The sequence below is a fragment of the Paroedura picta genome, chromosome 12 (assembly GCF_049243985.1).
Source record: "Paroedura picta isolate Pp20150507F chromosome 12, Ppicta_v3.0, whole genome shotgun sequence".
In the NCBI taxonomy this organism is placed as follows: domain Eukaryota; kingdom Metazoa; phylum Chordata; class Lepidosauria; order Squamata; family Gekkonidae; genus Paroedura; species Paroedura picta.
Window position 1 is genome coordinate 18,826,328 of NC_135380.1, and position 19,644 is coordinate 18,845,971.

The 19,644-nt window shown below is 43.6% G+C and overlaps 1 protein-coding gene across 3 annotated transcripts in view; it reads right to left on the minus strand.

The window, feature by feature from the left end:
* Positions 1 to 690: 690 nt before the first annotated feature.
* Positions 691 to 19,644, minus strand: part of PPP2R2A (protein phosphatase 2 regulatory subunit Balpha) — a 56,453-nt gene continuing 37,499 nt past the window's right edge. For all 3 annotated transcript variants that reach the window (XM_077306363.1, XM_077306362.1, XM_077306361.1), the window contains exons 4-10: positions 8,611 to 8,776; positions 7,110 to 7,222; positions 5,186 to 5,363; positions 4,394 to 4,558; positions 3,282 to 3,451; positions 2,480 to 2,571; positions 691 to 1,720 (exon numbers count right to left, since the gene is read on the minus strand). In XM_077306363.1, coding sequence (XP_077162478.1) covers positions 1,441 to 1,720; positions 2,480 to 2,571; positions 3,282 to 3,451; positions 4,394 to 4,558; positions 5,186 to 5,363; positions 7,110 to 7,222; positions 8,611 to 8,776 — 1,164 coding nt within the window. In that variant the 3' untranslated portion in view covers positions 691 to 1,440. The remainder of the gene's footprint in view (positions 1,721 to 2,479; positions 2,572 to 3,281; positions 3,452 to 4,393; positions 4,559 to 5,185; positions 5,364 to 7,109; positions 7,223 to 8,610; positions 8,777 to 19,644) is intronic.

The following is a 19,644-nucleotide window of genomic DNA, read 5'->3' on the forward strand; positions in this document are numbered from 1 at the left end:
AGGGAAAATGATGCTGTCAGGGAGGTAGGAGAGTCAACTAAAAATACCCAAGTAAAACGAAAATAATATACATACTGAAGGAAGTCAGAGGGCATCTTTTGAAACTACGTTTCTATTAAAAATTACCAGTAAGAACAAAACTACAAAAAAATAGGGGCACTCAAAACGCAGAGTAGATTTTTATCTATTTAAATCATTTTATATTAAATTTTTATGACATACTGTTTAACAACAAGAAATTTCAATGACATTTTAAAAAGAACAAAATGCACGTGAGAGTCTGTATCCTAAACAAGGCATTAAATGAAATTAGAACAAAGGGGTCAAAGGAAAATGGTTAGTCCCATAAAACCTTATTTGTAGTCTATAAATTCATCCCTATTCTGAATGTTAACAGATGAGAGGGGGGGAAATAGAAGAAAGGAAGGTTGATTCTTGAGATGGCGTGAAATACTGTTCAATATTATAACAGAATCCAAAAGCATCATATAGAGCTTTTCAACCAACACTTAATAAATATTAAAGTGACATTTTAGAGTTTTCATATAGGAATGAAAAAAACCTTCACTTCTCCTTTATGAAAAATAATAATACTGGTTAAAACCATTGCCAAAACATTTTATTATCATGCATTTAAAATTTTTAAAAAATGAGAATTTATATAAAGAGGTAGATTAAAAAAAAAACAGATTCACCTTTCATTGTCACTTTTATTCAGTAGATTTTTCTTCTCCCCTAGAATTTCTCATTTTTTAATGCCAGACAAGGCAAGGAGTGATTACAGTCAAACAGTTTATTAAAACATTTTGCTCTTTGCAATGCCGTCCCCCTTTACCACTGACCCATGTCATGTGCTTTGCTTTTCTCTATACACCACCACCAGGGCTGGGGGGCTGAGGTGGGGTTAGGAATGGGGTTTAAAAGGAAGAGGGAGGAATCCGGGAGGTGGAGGAGGAATGCTACAAGCCACAGCAAGAATGAGCTGTTGTTTAATAATAAAACGGGCCCACAAATAATACAGTAATGAGGTTACACAATTAAATCCCACAGCATGACTTGAAGGCTTTTTTTTTCTCCCTCTGTGGTTGACGTCATCACAATGGAAGGCATAAAAACTGGAGGAACCAAGTGTTGAGACAGTCGAACTCTAGTCCATTAGGCAAGTTGGTGGAAGGAGTCATTTAAAAAGTGCCCTGCCCTCACCAGAATGGCTACCAGGCATGGAGAACTCCCCTGCAGCCAGAGACCACCCACGTCTCTATCTATAAAAGTGTGTTGTCAATATGGCACATTTTTTTTAAACACTGGAAAAAAAGGTTCACCACAATGGACTTGTTTCTCTCTCGCTCTCCATTTTCATCCCTCTATTGTTTAACAGTTACAAATGCTAGATTCATCTATCTGAACTATGCAGGGACTCCTCTGCTAGGAATGCTAGCCCTAATTCACTTTGTCTTGAAATATATACAAGTTGTTTGTAGTGGCAACAGCAATGATGTTTTCCTTGGGGTGCCAGGCTGTGTGTAGAATCTTCTTGTTGAAATCTAGACTGTCAACACTAATCTCATCCTTCTTCCGTTTGCCGCTCGCGCAGACTTTCCTGGGTTTCAAAACTGTGCGGGGCTTGTTGTTTTCCCGTGATGCTTCTAAAGTGATATCTCGCTTGGTGTTCCTATCGAACATTCTGAAGAAATTGTTATAGGACCCTGTCATGACGACGCTTTAAAAGAAGGAGGAGGAGAAAAAAGAGAACACAAGATGTTCAGCATTACGGAATGCACTTGATGCATCAAGCTGCTTTTGTGGGGTTTCATCCCACTCGATCGAGGTTATTGCTATTAACTGGAGGCTACAAACAGGTCTACCATTTTAACCCCAGCGGTGTGGTAAATTTTGTTTTCCAAAGAGTCCCCTAACATTTAAAAAAATATTTTCTAGCACATGAATGTGGAAATTTAGCTATGATTTTTCTGATTCCCCTTTGCAGCCCCAGGTCTCCACATTGGGCTGTTCCTGTAGGCAGTATTTGGGAAATCACTTTAGGCTGTAACAGGATGCGGAGACAAGGAAATTCCTAATCTCCTGACTGAAGTCTCTCTGTAGAGATTCACAGCAGGTTCCAAGCATTTAATGAAACACTGAATTCTTATACAAATTTACCTGTGCGGGAAATAATAACATATATAGACCCTGAAAACTGCCATGTGTACAGATACATCTTCTTCTTCCTGTGCCCCTTATCCAAGAAACTGAACAAAATGGACTGCCTGAGCAAAAGTGAAAGTCAGCAAGAGTTTCTCTTGCATCCAAAGTCTAAGCTGCTTTTTTCCCCACCCTCAGAAACATTCTCCCAAACATAAGTTTAGGCTTAAAACGAGAAGCAGAGAACTGAATGCCTTTCAGCCTCAGTGAGTTTCTAAGTTACATGATCAAGAAAGGACCCTTTCAACTGCCAACCAGACTCTAAAGTCAGACTTACCTGTCTGAACCGTTCCAACAGCACTCAAATTTGTCAAAAATGCAGTCATTTTCATACAGTGAACAAAGTTTACTTCTGAGGTATTCGTGTACCTGCAAGCAGTCAGGGAGGAACAAGGACACCAGTGAGTATGGAAAGCAGCCGATCTACTTCAACAGAAGAATTCCTTGAACCCTGAATAAAAGAGATCTACCAGGCTGCACACAATTTTGTTCCAAGACGTATAACATTGGGTTGGGAATTTGCAGCATCAGCCACACAAGCTGAGGCAGACTGTTGGTTTTGAAAATGAGCTGTGGTCTAGTCCAAGGACGGCCAAACTGTGGCCCTCCAGATGTGGCATGTCCAGCTGGCAGGGGCTTGTGGGAATTGTAGTCCGTGGAGAGCCGCAGATTGGCCATCCCTGATGTAGTCAGACCCGGGCTCAAATGTCACATGTCTCACAAACTTTACACAAGAGATGTTCCCTCAAGTCTCACCTCTCATGTACATGATGTACACGATGTACATGATGTGGATGACACAAGCCTAGCTTCCAGCACTGCTGCAATGAGTACAAGGTAATGTATTGCAAGTGCTTTGGACACTGAAAGTGCTACATAAATGCTAAGTATTATTATGATGAAGCTTTTTGGAAGTCATTGGTTTGAGGTGGGGGTGGGGCAGAATGATGCAGTAGTCAAAGGGTGGAGGTGAGAACTGGAAGACCCATTTTGAATCCCCTGTCGCTGCTGCTGTCCTGCAAAATGTTTATTTTTCCTATTGTCGTATCAAAACTCCAAAAGTGACTCTGAACATATACCTGGTATGTTTCCACAGGTCTGTTTTCCATATTTAAATCCCAGATTTTCACAGACAGGTAGTCCCTAGTCATCATATATCGGCCACTATGGCTGAATTTGACATCTGATATGGAGGAGATTATTTCAGAGAAAAACGATCGGTTGCTGGGGTCTTCGGGTTCTTCAAAAACTGCAAGTTTGAGACAATCATGCCAATTGGCCATCTGTGTTTATTCAGGGTAGTTAACCTCATGCATTTTTTTAAAAGCTACAAAATAACAAACGAGAAGCCCATAATATCTTGTGCCCAACAAACATCACACAGAGCAACCCAAGAGGCTGAGGCAGTATTCCTAAGGGTGGAGGCTGGCCTCCCCACGGACCCATTGACGGCTTCCAGGAGCTGTATTCAGTGAGCCTGGGTACATTCTGAGATGAATAAAATGACTTTAGACAACACACTTTTTGTGCTAAGAAATGCAGTTGTCTGGTGGCCATACAAACCAAACAAATGTCTACACTGTCTAATATTGCCGTTTGCTACTCAGAAGGGAGAGTAAAGAGCCATTAATAGCAACAAAGCTCTGCATCTTCAACCACCAAGAAGCCTCACTTTGCCTCCTAAACCCCTCCCCACAAGATTTCACACATTTTCAAAAATATCTTTGCTGTCATACGGACTAGAAATTTAAGACACTTAAAAAAAAGTGTCATGAGAGTTTTGATCTAAACAGGGAGCAGAATTCTACCCAGTATCCAAGATCCACGTTTGTTTTTCAGTCACAAAACGCTGATTTGTATGCATCCATTCAGCTAAGCATGAGTATGGCCTTGATTGACCTTTAATGCATATTGACTCAAATCCCAATCTAGGCAATATATCACACTACAGATCTGTACTACTCAATTCCACTGTATTACAATCAGCAAAGCTTGAGCAGACCACATGCTATCCTGCCATGCTGCATGACAAAGAGTGATACCAACCTCATAGCATAGCTATTTTGTGCAAGGTTACAGTGCTCTTTTTGGGGGGTGGGGCTTAAAAAGCACTCCATCCTCTTCTTGCATTGCCAGTGTCCTACCCTAGCAAACAAAAATGAGTTCAATCAGGATTTTAACAACTACTCACGCTTTGAATGCCTATCGCAGAGTGCCGACGCCCGCATGTCACAGAGACGGATTGTTCCTTTACTGCTGCTGTACACAAACGTGTTACAGCTATTTGGATGGAATTCTGCTGCTGTTATCACCTCGGTTAATTCTTCCATGTTGGCAGGCTTAATATCTACAATATCTAAAGATTTTTGTGGTTAAGGGCTCTGTTTTCATCAAGTTTCATAGGGCCCTTTTGAACAGGGTGTAACTCTTACAGTCTAAGGATGAAAATGGAATTTTGGAGGCCAATACTGTGCAGGCAAATCTTGGAGGCCAATACTGTGGGGGTTGGGCTACTCTGCCTGTTGAAGTCACCGGGAGTCAGGGAGGGGACCTGAGATGTGAAACAGTCATGGGTCTCTTCATATTTTAAAAGACACAAGCAAGATGGCCAAAGTGATGTCCTGACCCATATGTAACCCATACTCTGTGTGACAGGAGTGTCACAGGTGGTCTGGATACAGAACAAGATCACATAGACAAGATTATGCTTCCTGACTCTTTCCTTCGGTATTTCAAAACAAGAAGAACAAAACTCACCCCCAGTTTTGCCAGTTTTGTGCCTTTCTATAAGACACAATTTGCCAAAATGTTCCTTAGTAAACAGAAAATATAACCTTAGGCATTATGAATCATGCTCCAATTACCTTTTTAACCGTCAACCAGCAACAAAAACGATGGACAACACTATGGCTGGGAACAATTCAATTATGCTGAACCTCAACATGTTTTTTTTGGGGGGGGGGGAAGAAGGAGAAAAGGATACTAAAACTTCTGTCCGTAATTTCTAGGTGCCACAAATTAATCCGCAGGTCATCTGCAGACAGGTACGTTTCATAATCGCTATTGATGGAGATAGAGTTGATGTGGTACGTGTGGGCATTGGCAAATATCCTTCGTGGACTGGCTTCCACCATGAGATCCATGGGTCTGAATACTGGCACCTGCAAGGCACAGAAGAACAGATACCTATGCAATACTGCAGAAAGACCAAATGCTGACAACAAATCCTTCCTGTGCATTACTCAGCAACAGAGACAGGAAGTCAGTGCTCCCTCATGCAAGGAGAGAGGAGGAGTGACAGGCCTAAAAAGGGTCATTCAGGGAAACAAGCAGTGCATATCACTCAGTGTTGTTACAGGCACGGGACCCGTAATCACTAAAAGCTTGATCTCTGAAAGCAAAGCACCATTACGTTGCCGGTCCTTGCAAAACTAGGCCGGCTTGACAGGATGCTGACCCTCTAGCTCAGGGATAGTCAAACTGCGGCCTTCCAGATGTCCATGGACTACAATTCCCATGGACATCGGGAGGGCCACAGTTTAACTATCCGTGCCCTAGCTGCTTGTTTGAAAGGCCTCAGTGGCAAGTAAAAACACTGGTTGCATTGCGTGGTAAACTATTTTTTGGAGGTAAATATTTTTTTATTAAATTATCTCCATTCTACAAAGCACCATATATATGTTGTTGTTGTTATGTGCGAAGTCGTGTCCGACCCATCGCGACCCCATGGACAATGATCCTCCAGGCCTTCCTGTCCTCTACCATTCCCCGGAGTCCATTTTAAGTTTGCACCTACTGCTTCAGTGACTCCATCCAGCCATCTCATTCTCTGTCGTCCCCTTCTTCTTTTGCCCTCGATCGCTCCCAGCATTAGGCTCTTCTCCAGGGAGTCCTTCCTTCTCATGAGGTGGCCAAAGTATTTGAGTTTCATCTTCAGGATCTGGCCTTCTAAAGAGCAGTCAGGCGTGATCTCCTCTAGGACTGACCGGTTTGTTCGCCTTGCAGTCCAAGGGACTCGCAAGAGTCTTCTCCAGCACCAGAGTTCAAAAGCCTCAATTCTTTGACGCTCGGCCTTCCTTATGGTCCAACTCTCGCAGCCATACATTGCAACTGGGAATACCATAGCCTTGACTAAACGCACTTTTGTTGGCAGGGTGATGTCTCTGCTTTTTAGGATGCTGTCTAGATTTGCCATAGCTTTCCTCCCCAGGAGCAAGCGTCTTTTAATTTCTTTGCTGCAGTTCCCATCTGCAGTGATCTTGGAGCCCAGGAAAATAAAATCTGTCACTATCTCCATTTCTTCCCCATCTATTTGCCAGGAATTGAGAGGGCCGGATGCCATGATCTTTGTTTTCTTGATGTTGAGTTTCAAGCCAACTTTTGCACTCTCCTCCTTCACCCGCATCAACAGGCTCTTTAGTTCCTCTTCACTTTCTGCCATATATAGCTGATTATATATATAAACTCTTTTATGTACAAATCTTTCAAGTCACTAACTCCAGCTTACAAATTACACAATTCAACATTAGCAACTTTGAAAATTATGAATTGCAAGATTCCAAGTTACACCAACCACAAAACAAGACTCCAATGGTTAATTTTCCCCCCCAGCAGTAACTTATAGATACTATATCCCCCACTTCCTTATGTGATCGGCATTTCGCAACCCTCCAGCCACAGCCACCATCTGTGCCAAACGTGTACCACTTTTTGTTCTTTGACATATGCAGACATGCTTTTTAACCAGTGTGTTATGTTCTCCACTGTCCTGTCTGCCGTCCCTGTTTTCATGCCTTTCATTTGTTGAAACCTAAGAAGCATGAGGTGTAACACTACCAACCAGGTTTATGATCCGTGGTAGAGGAGGCAGAGGGAAGGTTAACTCGGCAAAAGATGAAGCTACTCACCCGTAATGTTGTGACTGTAGTAGGGTCCCTATACCGCCCATCTTCTTCCTTCAAGTTATAGCCCTCAGGTCTTTTGTCTCGTTCACTGATTTTCCACAACTTTATTGTTTTGTCTGAAAAATATTTCAGTAACCAAAAAAGTGCCATTGGAGGAAGGCTTCAGATCTTCATCCACAAATCCATCTGATCATATGATGTTACCTTATACCATCACAGTCTATCAAGCTCAGTGCTGTTTACTAAGATCAACAGTGACTCTCTAGGGCAGGGGTAGTCAACCTGTGGTCCTCCAGATGTTCATGGGAACTGTAGTCCATGGACATCTGGAGGACCACAGGTTGACTACCCCTGCTCTAGGGTCTCTCTTAACTGCAGGCTGAATCTGGACCTGCAAGGCACGCACAGCCGCATTTTCTACCACCAAGCCATGCCCTTTTCTGCTATGAACTGAAACCAGCTACAGGCCACTGAGCTATTTCTTGTAGCCCAGTAGCTCTCCGCAAATTTTGCAGCTATCCATGCGTACCACATCTGGCTACCGAGCGGGGTATACTGAACTGGCTTTAGGATAGTTGCAGCATGCTTGTGGAACCCTACAGACTGGCAATAAGAGGGATTTCAAATCAAACTTTGTGGCTTACAGCATCAAAACAAGAGATCAGGAAGAAACCACCTTCTCAGAAGCAGGAGAATCTTGATGATCAAAAAGCTCAAAATATGAATGGGCCGACTTACAAATAGCACCAGGGATCCTGTTAGTTGTGTCACACACACCCCCCTAGAAAGGGTCTTAATAGTGAAAAGCATGCATGGGATTTTGCCCCCCCCCCCACACACACACACACACATTGTTACCTAACCTCCCATAGTAGGATGTGGCAAATATTTTCTCCTCTCCAAATTCCTATATACAAATAGGGAGCCAGTAATTGAGAGAAGTAGTTGGAGCAACAGAATTAAGGGAAGGGGGGGGGGTATGCAACACCCTGTTTGTGCTCTTTTCATGGTTAAAGACAGAACCACACTCTCTCCTGCCAACCCTGTTTCATATATCAGTGTGAAACTGGCCCCAAGTCCACATTATCTGTGAATTAGTTTAGATCAGGGGTGGGCAAACTGTGTCCCTCCAGATGTCCATGGACTGCAATTTCCATGAGCCCCTGACAGCATTCGCTGGCAGGAGCTCATGGGAATTGTAGTCCATGGACATTTGGAGGGACACAGTTTGCACACCCCTGGTTCAGATGGATATGTACCTAAGGGCAGCCACAACAGATCAAAGTTAAGTCCAAGAACACCACCCTGTGTCCAACCCTGGCCCGCCAGATGCATCTAGCAAGCCTATAAGGAAAAGGAGGATGGCCAAGGATGTGCCTTGTAATACAGTCATGTAGCACAACAGTCCGCTAAGTAACTGCAGAGGGAGACTGTACGTTACAGGAAACCCTTCCACCTTGCACACTGTAAAGTGATAATTAACACCAATTTTTTAAAACCTTACCGTTTGTAGACAATAAAAATTGAGCAGCATTTTTCTGCGGTAACCACCTAATTTTGTTGATCTTCTCTTCAATTTCTAAGCTTTTCAAGTAGTCAAACTCTGGTTCATGGCTTTGAAAGGTGCTGTAAACATTGTATTCTCCTCTGCTGTGAAACAGTGTTTTGTTCTGAAAGAGAAGATACAGATCTGGTAAGTGCCCTGGCTGCATGTGCAAACTACAGTTTGCAATAAGGCCACCCACCTTAGGGGATATGCCTAAGGTTCATATTTACAAGATTTTTCCAACTCCTCAGTCAAGCTATGAAATGAGCCATCCTCTCTTACAAGAGGTGTTAACAGGTGCCACAAAGAGTCATCTGTCTAACATGGCCACACAGGAGTTGCAGAGGGCTAGATGTAATGTGTCCCATGAGCTTTAGGATTCCTCCATCCGTCATAGTCCAATACTACAAAAGAAAGGAAGGCAGAAATAACCTTCAATTTTCACAAGCTGGAACATTATTGCACGCATTCTTTCATGCGAGACCTGAATCTTAGAATGGAAGGCAGAATCTTGCATGCTTGCTCAATTCCATCTGACAAGGTGGAGCACCACCCATGCCAAAGAATGAACCAGGAATGGTTGTCACATTGCAAGAAGCCCTGGTATGGCTTGTATTCCCTTCAAGCTGCTACCTAAATCCAAGTACCCTGCTTGCCTGTCTCTGGAACTGAGGCACGGTGTGGCAACAAGCACAGATATCACGCACAGGACTAGATGAATGACAAAAAATCTCAGGGAATTCCTGTATCTCAGAAGATTGAAAGCCAAACCACAGCCTAGTGTAATTAACGTTATGCCAGCATGACTCCTCTTTGGGCTGTCAATTAGAGATGGTGTTCACTTCCTGCCTCTCAAACCACTCCACGTCGCTTCGCACCACTTAACCGCTACCACGTTCTAGTCCTGGAATGACAGCAGCTCAGCAAGGAGTAAAAGAGTTAGGCTGGCAGAAATTCTACGCTGGAGCAAGACACCATGGGACTGTCTGCCTGCTGAATGGAACTCAGGGGTGCCAGCCTGTTTTATGAACAAAACATCACATTTCACTGCCTTGGGGAGCTCTCCCCAAGGGAGAAGAAAGAAAAGGGCAGCTCCAGCATGAACAAAGCCCGAGAGATTCTAGATAAGTACAAGCAGGTATGACACACCCTGGATACTTTCAAAGAACTGTGACGCTCAAGAGTTACAAACAGTGCTGGTGAATCCTAGAGACCTCTGTTCCAAATCTCTCTCACATAGCCAGGATGTATGCAACACGTTCCTCACACTGCACTCTGGGTACACCCTCTCTCTTGCCATGTTGTTTTGAAATCTGAAGTTAAATGTTATTGTGAAATCTCTGAGGTTTCTGAGGAAAGAGGAAGAGGGCGATTTTCTGAGGAAAGGAAAATGAGTATTAAGGAAAAAGGAAGAAGACAAAGCTCTCTAAGAATGACTGACATCTGAAGAGAACAAAGTATCCCATGGAGGAACCTGAAGGGAGTAGTGGCTTATTGCAGTGTCTCTTCTGAAGGGAGTAGTGGTTTATCGCAGTGTCTCTTCACAGAGAGCCATGACATTGTATCTGAGAAAATGTGGGGCACACAAAAGAATAAAACTTTGTCAGCCTTAAAGGTGCCACTGGGCTCAAAATTTGTTCTGCTGCTTTCGATCAACACAGCTCCCCGCTTGAAGCTATCTTTACAGAGAGCCGATCACCCTCAAGGAAAGACTGTGAGAGACTTTCCTATGTCATGGGAAGGTAAAAGATTATCCTCTGTCACTCCCACTTCAAATCGTGTTGCCTTAGATTCTACAATTTCTTCCCTCAACTTGGGTAGATTTTAACACCCACATCCGGAAAAGGTCTAGACCATGATACATTTTGAAAGATTTGCATCCCTTTTCCCCTGATGAACAGGATTCAAAAGAGCAAGTTTGGTGTAGTGGTTAGGAGTGCGGACTTGTAATCTGGCATGCCGGGTTCGTTTCTGCACTTCCCCACATGCAACCAGCTGGGTGACCTTGGGCTCACCACAGCCCTGATAAAGCTGTTCTGACCGAGCAGTGATATCAGGGCTCTCTCAGCCTCACAGGGTGTCTGTTGTGGGGAGAGGAAAGGGAAGTCGATTGTAAGCCGCTTTGAGCCTCCTTCGGGTAGAGAAAAGTGGCATATAAGAACCAACTCTTCTTCCTCTTCTTCCATCATTCAAACTAGCTACACATTTGCTCTTACAAAAAATGTAATATGAATCAAATGAAATATGAATAAGCCATTACCTCTCCCTACCATGACAACCACTGACTGCCAGGGGCTTTCACACACAATGAATAATGCACCTTCAAATCCAGGTTCAGTGCACTTTGCAACTGTGTGAAATGGGAAAATCCACTTGTGAACAATCACTAAAGTGCATTGAAAGTGGACTGAAAGTGCGTGATTCAGCAAGTGTAAAAGCACAGCTTAAGGCACCAAAGGAATGTTGGAAAATCTCCACCTTACTGTGCCTTCAAAAACGCCTGTCCGTAAAAAGCCTGGGTAAAAAGACGTGTTTTATCCTGGTGCATTAAAAAAAAAAGTAAAAAGGAAGAGGACAAGCCAAACACAAGGTGCCCCCACAGAAAGCAACTCTTGAGAGTCAGGGCCTTACTGGCTTGCTACATAGTATGGGAGGTAACCAAGTGCAGGTATTTCAGCACAGCAGCATTCCTAACTTGAATGTGATGACAGCATAGTTCACTATGGCCGGGTTATGCTTTTCAAGGAGCAGCTATACCTAGCAAGCTAGCCAGAGCTGATAAAAGGAGCTACATGTAAGTCAACAAGTAGGCCAGGATCTTGTAATGCACCCAAGCTATTAACTTGCTTCTTTGGGCGAATGTAACCCCTTCCAGGTCAGACTGGCTATGCAGTTCCTGAGCAGCTTCTCCATTGACCAATAGCACCTCAGTCTGGATTGAGCTTTGGTTTAGTGGCCCTCATCCATCTCATTACTTTCACCAAGCAGCCATTCAGGGCTTCCTCAGGCACACCTGGCTCAGTCGTTATGGAGAAAGAGAGTTGGGTGTGATCCCTGGAGGACGTTTCCCAATGTAGATGGTTATATAGCATGGGGATAAAATGGAACCCCTGCACAATTGTACAGTGTAAATATCACTGGCAGTTCCATAGCATCACCTTCTGAATCTGGTTGGTCAAGTAAAAGTAGAACCACAGTGACCCCTTCTCCCAAGTGCAGGCAGCCTCCCCAAAAGGATATCATTCTCATCTCAATGGTATCAAAAGTCACTTAGGGGCAGGAGAATCAATGAGGATGCACTCTCTGGTCACTCTCCTGGCAAGGGCTATTAAGCCAGAGAGACCAAAGTGGTTTCTATCCCAAAGCCAGGTCTGAATCCAGGTCTAGATAATCCATCTCCTCCATACCATCTGAAGCCGTGAAGCTGCTACCTGTTTGAGAGCAAGCATTGTATAGTGGGTAAAAGCAACAGAATCTAATCTGGAGAACCAGATTTAATTCCATATCTTGGGCTCAGTCACAATTCTCTCAAAACTCTGTCTCGCTTGTCTCACAAGGTGCTTGTAGTGGGGAGAGGAAGGGAAGGCAATTGTAAGCCACTTTGAGACTCAATAAGGTAGAGAAAAGCAACTTACAAAAACCTCTTGTTTCTGAGCACTTTTGTCCAATAATGCAATATTAGTCACTGGGAATGAGCAGCAGTTGTTTGGGTCATGTTGGTCCACGGATGCCTTTTTCAGGAGGGGTCTCACAACTGACTCTTGCAAAGTATTTGGGAAATACACCCTCCTTCAGAAAGACATTTCTTACCTCCTGAGACCAGTCAACCAACCCAGCCCAAGCCAAACCCATGCATGGTGTTATTAGTCATGAGGGACAAAGGCCAAGAAAATGGCTTTTCATGCTCCAGCCTTCATAAAATACAAAACCAGTTCTTTTTAAAAGAACCGGCAAAATGAATACTTTCTGGTTCTTTAAAGCTTTAAAATCCTTTGTTATTCAATTCTGTTCAATTTTCTGTCTCGCAAACTGAATAAGAAAAGCAGAAACAACGCTCATTGTAAACACACTACCTCTCCCCATATAAACCCACATGACAACTCCTGCCTATCCCAAAGTTGCCTTTGGCAGTTCTACTTTGTAGTCAGGGCTGATCCTGCCCTCCTCGGTGAGATCTCATTTCCATCCTTACAGCCTCCTATCTGGAACTGCCTGCCTGAGAGGTCTGCAGAACACCCTCCCTCGACATCTATAGCACCTGTAAAAGTACTCTGTCTTGTAGCTCGTTTGAAGAGTAAAAGTCAGGTGGATAGCTGAGGATGCAGTCCTCAGTTCTAAGCCATACAACAAGGCGTACTCCCAAGAAAGCGTCCTTACGATAGCACTGTGACTTGCATCCATCTAAGACACTAATTCAGATGGTGCAACTGTAGAAGTCTGGGAAGATCTAGGAGCACATTCTGAAGGCTTAGAAATGAACACCAGAAGAGGCTTCTAAGTTGGTTTACGGCAGGGGTGGCCAAACTGTGGCCCTCCAGATGTCCATGGACTACAATTCCCACGAATTGTAGCAATTGTGGTCCATAGACATCTGGAGGGCCACAGTTTGGCCACCCCTGGTTTACAGGTTCAGAACCTCAGTGCTGCAGCTTTTACCTATGTTGCCACTTGCCGGCTATGTTACTAACACAGTTGCAGATAATTGCTTTGATGGAACCAGAAAAACAGGAGCGCAGGCTGATTTCAAACTGCTAGCTGCCAGCATCCGCTTTTTTGGCCCTGGCTGATCAGATAGGAAATCACGTTTCAGTTACCTGTGACTAGGTGACAGGCATGACTGGCTCTTAATCATGCAAGGAATCATGCAAGGGAAATGAGTCGATCAGATGACAGCTTCTGTTTCAGCTGAACATGTGACCTCACCCTCTGCCATAGTCCTGCAGAATGAGAACCAAAACGACCCATGCGGTTTTAGAGGAAAGTTTAATAAAACTAATTTATACGTCTTCTTGGGGAGGGGACACATCACTAACCAAGTGATGATAAGGCTGTGTATGGGCCTACATTATTTTTTAGCAGGCACATATTCTCAAAAATCCTATGTTTGTATTATAGCACAGCTTGACTATTATTCTTAAAGGGTCCTGGAAATTGTAGTTTGGCAAGGATACGGAGAACTGTTTGAGAAATCCTTAGTCCCCTGGCATACAGTGCTACGGATCCCTAGGTCCCCTAAGGAAAAGAGTGCACTTCTGACAAAATAAAGATTGTTGTTATTATTGTTAAACCAGTTTAAATAGATGGCAGAGATGTATCTGCTCAGAACAGTGATATCCATAAATACAGCAAACACAATTTATGTCTGTCTCGCCTATCTCACAGGATGAAAGACAGAAGGGGGAGAACATTGTAAATCAGGGGTAGTCAACCTGTGGTCCTCCAGATGTCCATGGACTACACTTCCCATGAGCCCCTGCCAGCATTTGCTGGCAGGGGCTCATGGGAATTGTAGTCCACAAACATCTGGAGGACCACAGGTTGACTACCCCTGTTGTAAATGATTATGTGTCACCCACTGGGAAGAGTAGAGTATAAATGAAGCAATAATACTTGTAAATATACTAACAACCAGGTAACAGGACAGGGTCTTTTTACATCCTACCCTTTCTCCCTCCCAATGTCCTCCCCAGAACCATTGAAGAAGTTAAATTGTGGGGTGAGGGAGACTAGTCAAAGATCAGCCAGCAAACCTGAAGGATGAAGGGGGATTTGAACTCAGATGTCTCTAAACTTAGCCCAGCCACTATGCCACACTTGGATGCCAAAGCAGTGACATGACTAACAAGATGCAAAATTCAATGGTAAGAATTGGAATGGGCATAATCTAGTTAGGCTGAGATCTTCCTGAACTGGCAACTCTCAAATAGGAACGGCCTTTTAATGCACCTTTGCTTATCATTTTTAACCACTAATTGAAGAGATGATTCTGCAGAACAAACTTGTGCAGCCAAGTGCATTTCACTAAATCAAAAGCAACCTTGTGCCAAACCCAACAGCTTTAGACTACCAGCAGTAGCGGGTAAGAGAAAACAACTGCGCTCCTATTAGCAGCTTGTAGTAACTCATTTGTATTTCAGATTTTTTTTGGCTGGCTGTCAGTTAATGGATGTAACAATGTAGCAAAAAGTGGCCAAAACTATGACCAAAATCAGGCTGCTGTGCCCAGTTGTATCCCCACTAGATGGCACTAAATGATCAAACGGTGATAGGCAGCAAAGCCTTGCTCAAGGAGTCTCAAAAGGGATGGGCAAATAGTAGCTTTGTTCCAGAAGCCCACAGTTTTGGCTGCTATATTTACAAATCTGGTTGGGCCCTTTCCAATCTGTTCTACCCTAACACAAACCTAGAGTTTTCCGCTTTCATAGCAAAATCACATTTTGCTGTTTACGTTGTGAATCAGCAGGCTTTATCAGTACGGAAGTAACAGCAAACTACGGGTTTCCATGGAAACAAAAATATCTAAATTATCTGGTTGAGCATGAAACTCCCCAGAATTGTTCACCAAGCAGAACACCACGGTTAGCCACTAATATCTGAATTGTCATGATGCATCAGATTCAATGAATACACAAGGCATTTGATGCCACATTTAATCATTTTCTTGTATCAATGCATAAAAGATATTAAATACAAAAGTAAAAAAAAAAACACAATTCAGTTTCAAAATCGTCCACTCCTAATTAGGCAACTGATGTCAATTTTTGTGTTTTTACCATTCTGTGATCAAGGATTCAGAACTCCTTGCTCACTCTATAGGAGATATTCGAAGCCCAAACTGGTCCCACGGTCAAGAACTTCCTGGAACCAATACAGAAAACTTTTCCTCCAATTCTGTATCATCCTCTTTTGCTCTAATGCATTTTCTGGCAGGGGCTCATGGGAATTGTAGTCCATGAACATCTGGAGGACCACAGGTTGACTACCCCTGCTCTAAATGACCTGCCTTGGAAGCAGGTGAAGCAACAGCCTCCTTTCATACAGACTTGAAATTTCTCAGGACCTTGGCTAGAGCTCCTCTGTGCCTTCCTATAAAGACAGAGGACAGAACCCAAGAGGAGCCTTGCTGAATCAAGCCAATGGTCCATTTAGTTCAGCACCCTGAATCACATGGTGGTAAACCCACTGTCCTGAAGGGCCAACCAACAGGGTATACAGCCAAAGACCTTTCCCCCATATTGCCTCCTAGTACTGGTATTCAGGGGTTTTAAGTCGCTGGCTGTGGAGGTTCCCTGTAGAGAATTCCACAATTAATCAACTGCCCATCACTTTTATTGGGAGCCCTTCAGTTCTATTATTAAGCCCCTTAAGTTCTAGAGCTTATCGAGTGTACAGGGAAGTCTATTCAACTATTCTTTTTCTCTCAAGAAGCCTGTTTCACGCCCTCATTCTTTGCTTTCGATCACCTTTATTTATTTATTATATATTTATATACCGCTTTGCCCTGAGGCTTGCCACAGTCTTTTTATTCAGAGCTTATTACATAGTTCTACTGCTTTTAAATCTTGGAATTGAGTGAGGCGCCCCAAAGAAGCACGTTGGTCCTCAAAGAGGGCCAGAGCTTTTTCTGTCCTGCCCCCCATCTGGTGGAATGAGCTCCATGAAGAGATGAGGGCCCTGTCCAAACTCCCAAAATTCCGCCAGGCCTGCAAAAGGGAGCTCCTCCACCAGGCATTTGCCTGACACCGACCACAGGTCCCCCTCAGACATCCCCACCGTGGCCTGAACCAGTCTGACCTCTCTAGGGTCCTTAGCTAAGTTCCGTTCCTGTTATATTGTTTCAGATCACTGAAATTGTGTTATTTATAGTATTTGCTGGCGTATAAGACTACTTTCCCCCCCTGAAAAACATGCCTCCAATTGGGGGCAATCCTATACGCCGGGTGCACTTCAGTTAGGATAGACATAGCTGCCCATAGTGGCCCATAATACTGTAATTTAATGTAACAAACACTATATTTTGAGTGGAAATGTTGGGGGGTCATCTTATACGCCCAATCATCTTATACACCAGCAAATACAGTAGATTGTTGTTGTTGTTGTTGTTGTATTTGTTATATATCTGTTATATGTAATAAATTAATTTGTTCCATGTATCCCCCTCATGTTGTATGTAAACCGCCCTGAGCCATATGGAAGGGCGGTATAGAAATCAATTAAATAAATAAAAATAAAAATTTCTAATTGAATGGCTGCTTGGTCCTTATATTATTTTGATATTTTGGAAGGGTTTTTTAAAATAAAAAAGAGGTTATTTAATATTATGCCAGTTGCCCTGAATGTTGCGTAACAGAGCGATAGAGCAGTATAACCAATGTCACAAGATTTTGCTGAATCATCCTTCATGCAGATTCTGATTCCTGCAGGAAATTCCAAAGTCATAGAACAGGCACCATGAATACTTTCCTAAGTGGAGTGAAGAGCAATGTAAACACTTTAATAAATATTTATTATTTCAGGCAATCTTAATTATAGACCAGGAACAGCAAGGGGTTTCAACTGATATAAACATTATGCAAATACACTTAATCCCTTTATTACGCCTAATTTATTCCAGTTTGGCTGGGCAGGAGAAAAAAAAGGAAGCTAACTAGGCACCCACAACAACTGACAACATTACTCATCCACACCCTCCTGGCTTTGTCTGGCAGGGACAGCTCTCAAACTCATCTTACCTTATATTATACTAGGGGCCAAGCCCGTTGCATTCAGGAATATAATGGGTGCTAGATTGGGGTGGGGTGGAAGAACTCTGGGCATGGCCTCCCCCTTCCCCCAGGACCTGGAAAGGCTGCAGGTAGCTGTTAGGGAACTCACCGGCAGGGGCAGTTCTCATGCAGCAGGGATCAGCAGCCTCCAAGCCTCAAAGTGGAAGGAGAAGGGGGTGGTCAGGGCTGGCCGCTGGACAGAAGGCAAGCTGGTTCGAGGAGGAGGCACTCAAGGGTGGGGCAGCCACCCTGTGGGTGTTAAGTGGCACTTAAATCATGAGACATGCTCCTCTTCCAAGGCCTTATCAGAAATATATAGTGGAACAGATTAAAATATATTATATATTAGACATATAGGTGGTATCACTGTAGAAGAATAGAGCCTCTTGTGGCGCAGAGTGGTAAGGTAGCAGAAATGCTGTTTGAATCTCTGACCATGAGGTTGGGAGTTCGATCCCAGCAGCCGGCTCAAGGTTGACTCAGCCTTCCATCCTTCCGAGGTCGGTAAAATGAGTACCCAGCTTGCTGGGGGGTAAACGGTAATGACTGGGGAAGGCACTGGCAAACCACACTGTATTGAGTCTGGCATGAAAACGCTGGAGGGTCAGACATAACTCGGTGCTTGCACAGGGGATACCTGTACCTTTTTACTGTAGAAGAACACAATGTTTGGATGGTATGGCTGTAACTGTGATGCTTGCCAGCTGCCCTACTGATGTTCAGAAATCTAAGGCGTCTCTACAGAAACATGACTGGGTTATTAAGAAAAAAGAAAAGTATGTCTTGTTAAAATTAAGAGCTCTATAAAATTAACAAGACATAAGACAAAAGACTTAAATCTTCACTGATGACACATTCTATGAAAAACGGGAATAAAATTGGACCAGTTTTTAATTTGTTATCTGCAATCAGGGTTCCTTTTTATAAAATAAAAAAGTTGTAAAAATAACCCTCTTGTCCCAGCTGCTAGCAATACAGCTTGAGATGTTAAACTAAGATCAGCTGCTTGGCAAAATGATGGACAAGCAAGGTAGTCAGGACGACGGGCAAGGGTGGTAGGAAGGGGGGAGGAACTGGGGCAGTGGTGGGGGTCTGGACTTCCCTCTCCAAATTCTAATACAGGGCTAGTCAAACTGCGGCGCTCCAGATGTCCATGGACTACAATTCCAAGGAGCCCCTGCCAGCATTTGCTGAATACTGGACATCTGGAGGGCTGCAGTTTGACTACCCCTGTTCTAATACATTCCCACTCCTATATATAAATAATATATTAATATTTCTTTTCCGGTTAAAAATACTCAAAAGTAATGAAGAAAATAAAATCGTTGGATAATGCCAAACATTAATATGAACTGATAACTCAGTCAGATGCAAAAAGGTAAGAACACGTTGAAATAATAGCATACAACTAACTTACAATCACCTCCCCACTCCCAACACGCCCACGTATCGGAATGATCGTCTCCTTTATTCCAAAGACAGCATGCGCTACACATCAGAGTGTTTTCGATTCAACTGGGTGGGGAACTATACGAACGACTGAGGGAGCAACTGCATGTTTCACTGTTCCTCCCTTCGAAACAATTCATTGCATCTGACTGAGCTTGGCCTATTTTGCGGTGCAACGCACAGAATACAGAGAGGATAGCACCGTTTCAGACCGCAGATAGCAAATCGCTTTCCACACAGACGATCCTTTGCCACTACTTACTCGTGTGTATGTGTGGAGATGCCTGCAGTCAGAACAGGAAGTCATTAGCAGATATTCTGCAATGCTGCTGTATTTGTCTACTGCTGCTGGGCTACAGGCAAGCCACTTTCATTCCCACCTTTGCCAACAAGTGACATCAACATGAAATCAAGGGGGGGGGGGTTAATGAGCTTCCTGTCCATATGGAGGCATTCTTGGCCATATGAAATATCTGATGGCAGTCACACAATAAGTGGTCCATTAACTGGCATTCCAGGAAAAGTTACATAATGAGTTCCAAGTGGTTGAACAGTTCTCAAGGCCAGTGGTAGTCAACCTGTGGTCCTCCAGATGTCCATGGACTACAATTCCCATGAGTCCCTGCCAGCGTTTTCTGGCAGGGACGCATGGGAATTGTAGTCCATGGACATCTGGAGGACCACAGGTTGACTACCCCTGCTCAGGGCCACTGAATGAAATACAGTTAAACACTTGCTGCTCAGAAAATGTAAGCACTTATAAATGGTCAATGTTCAA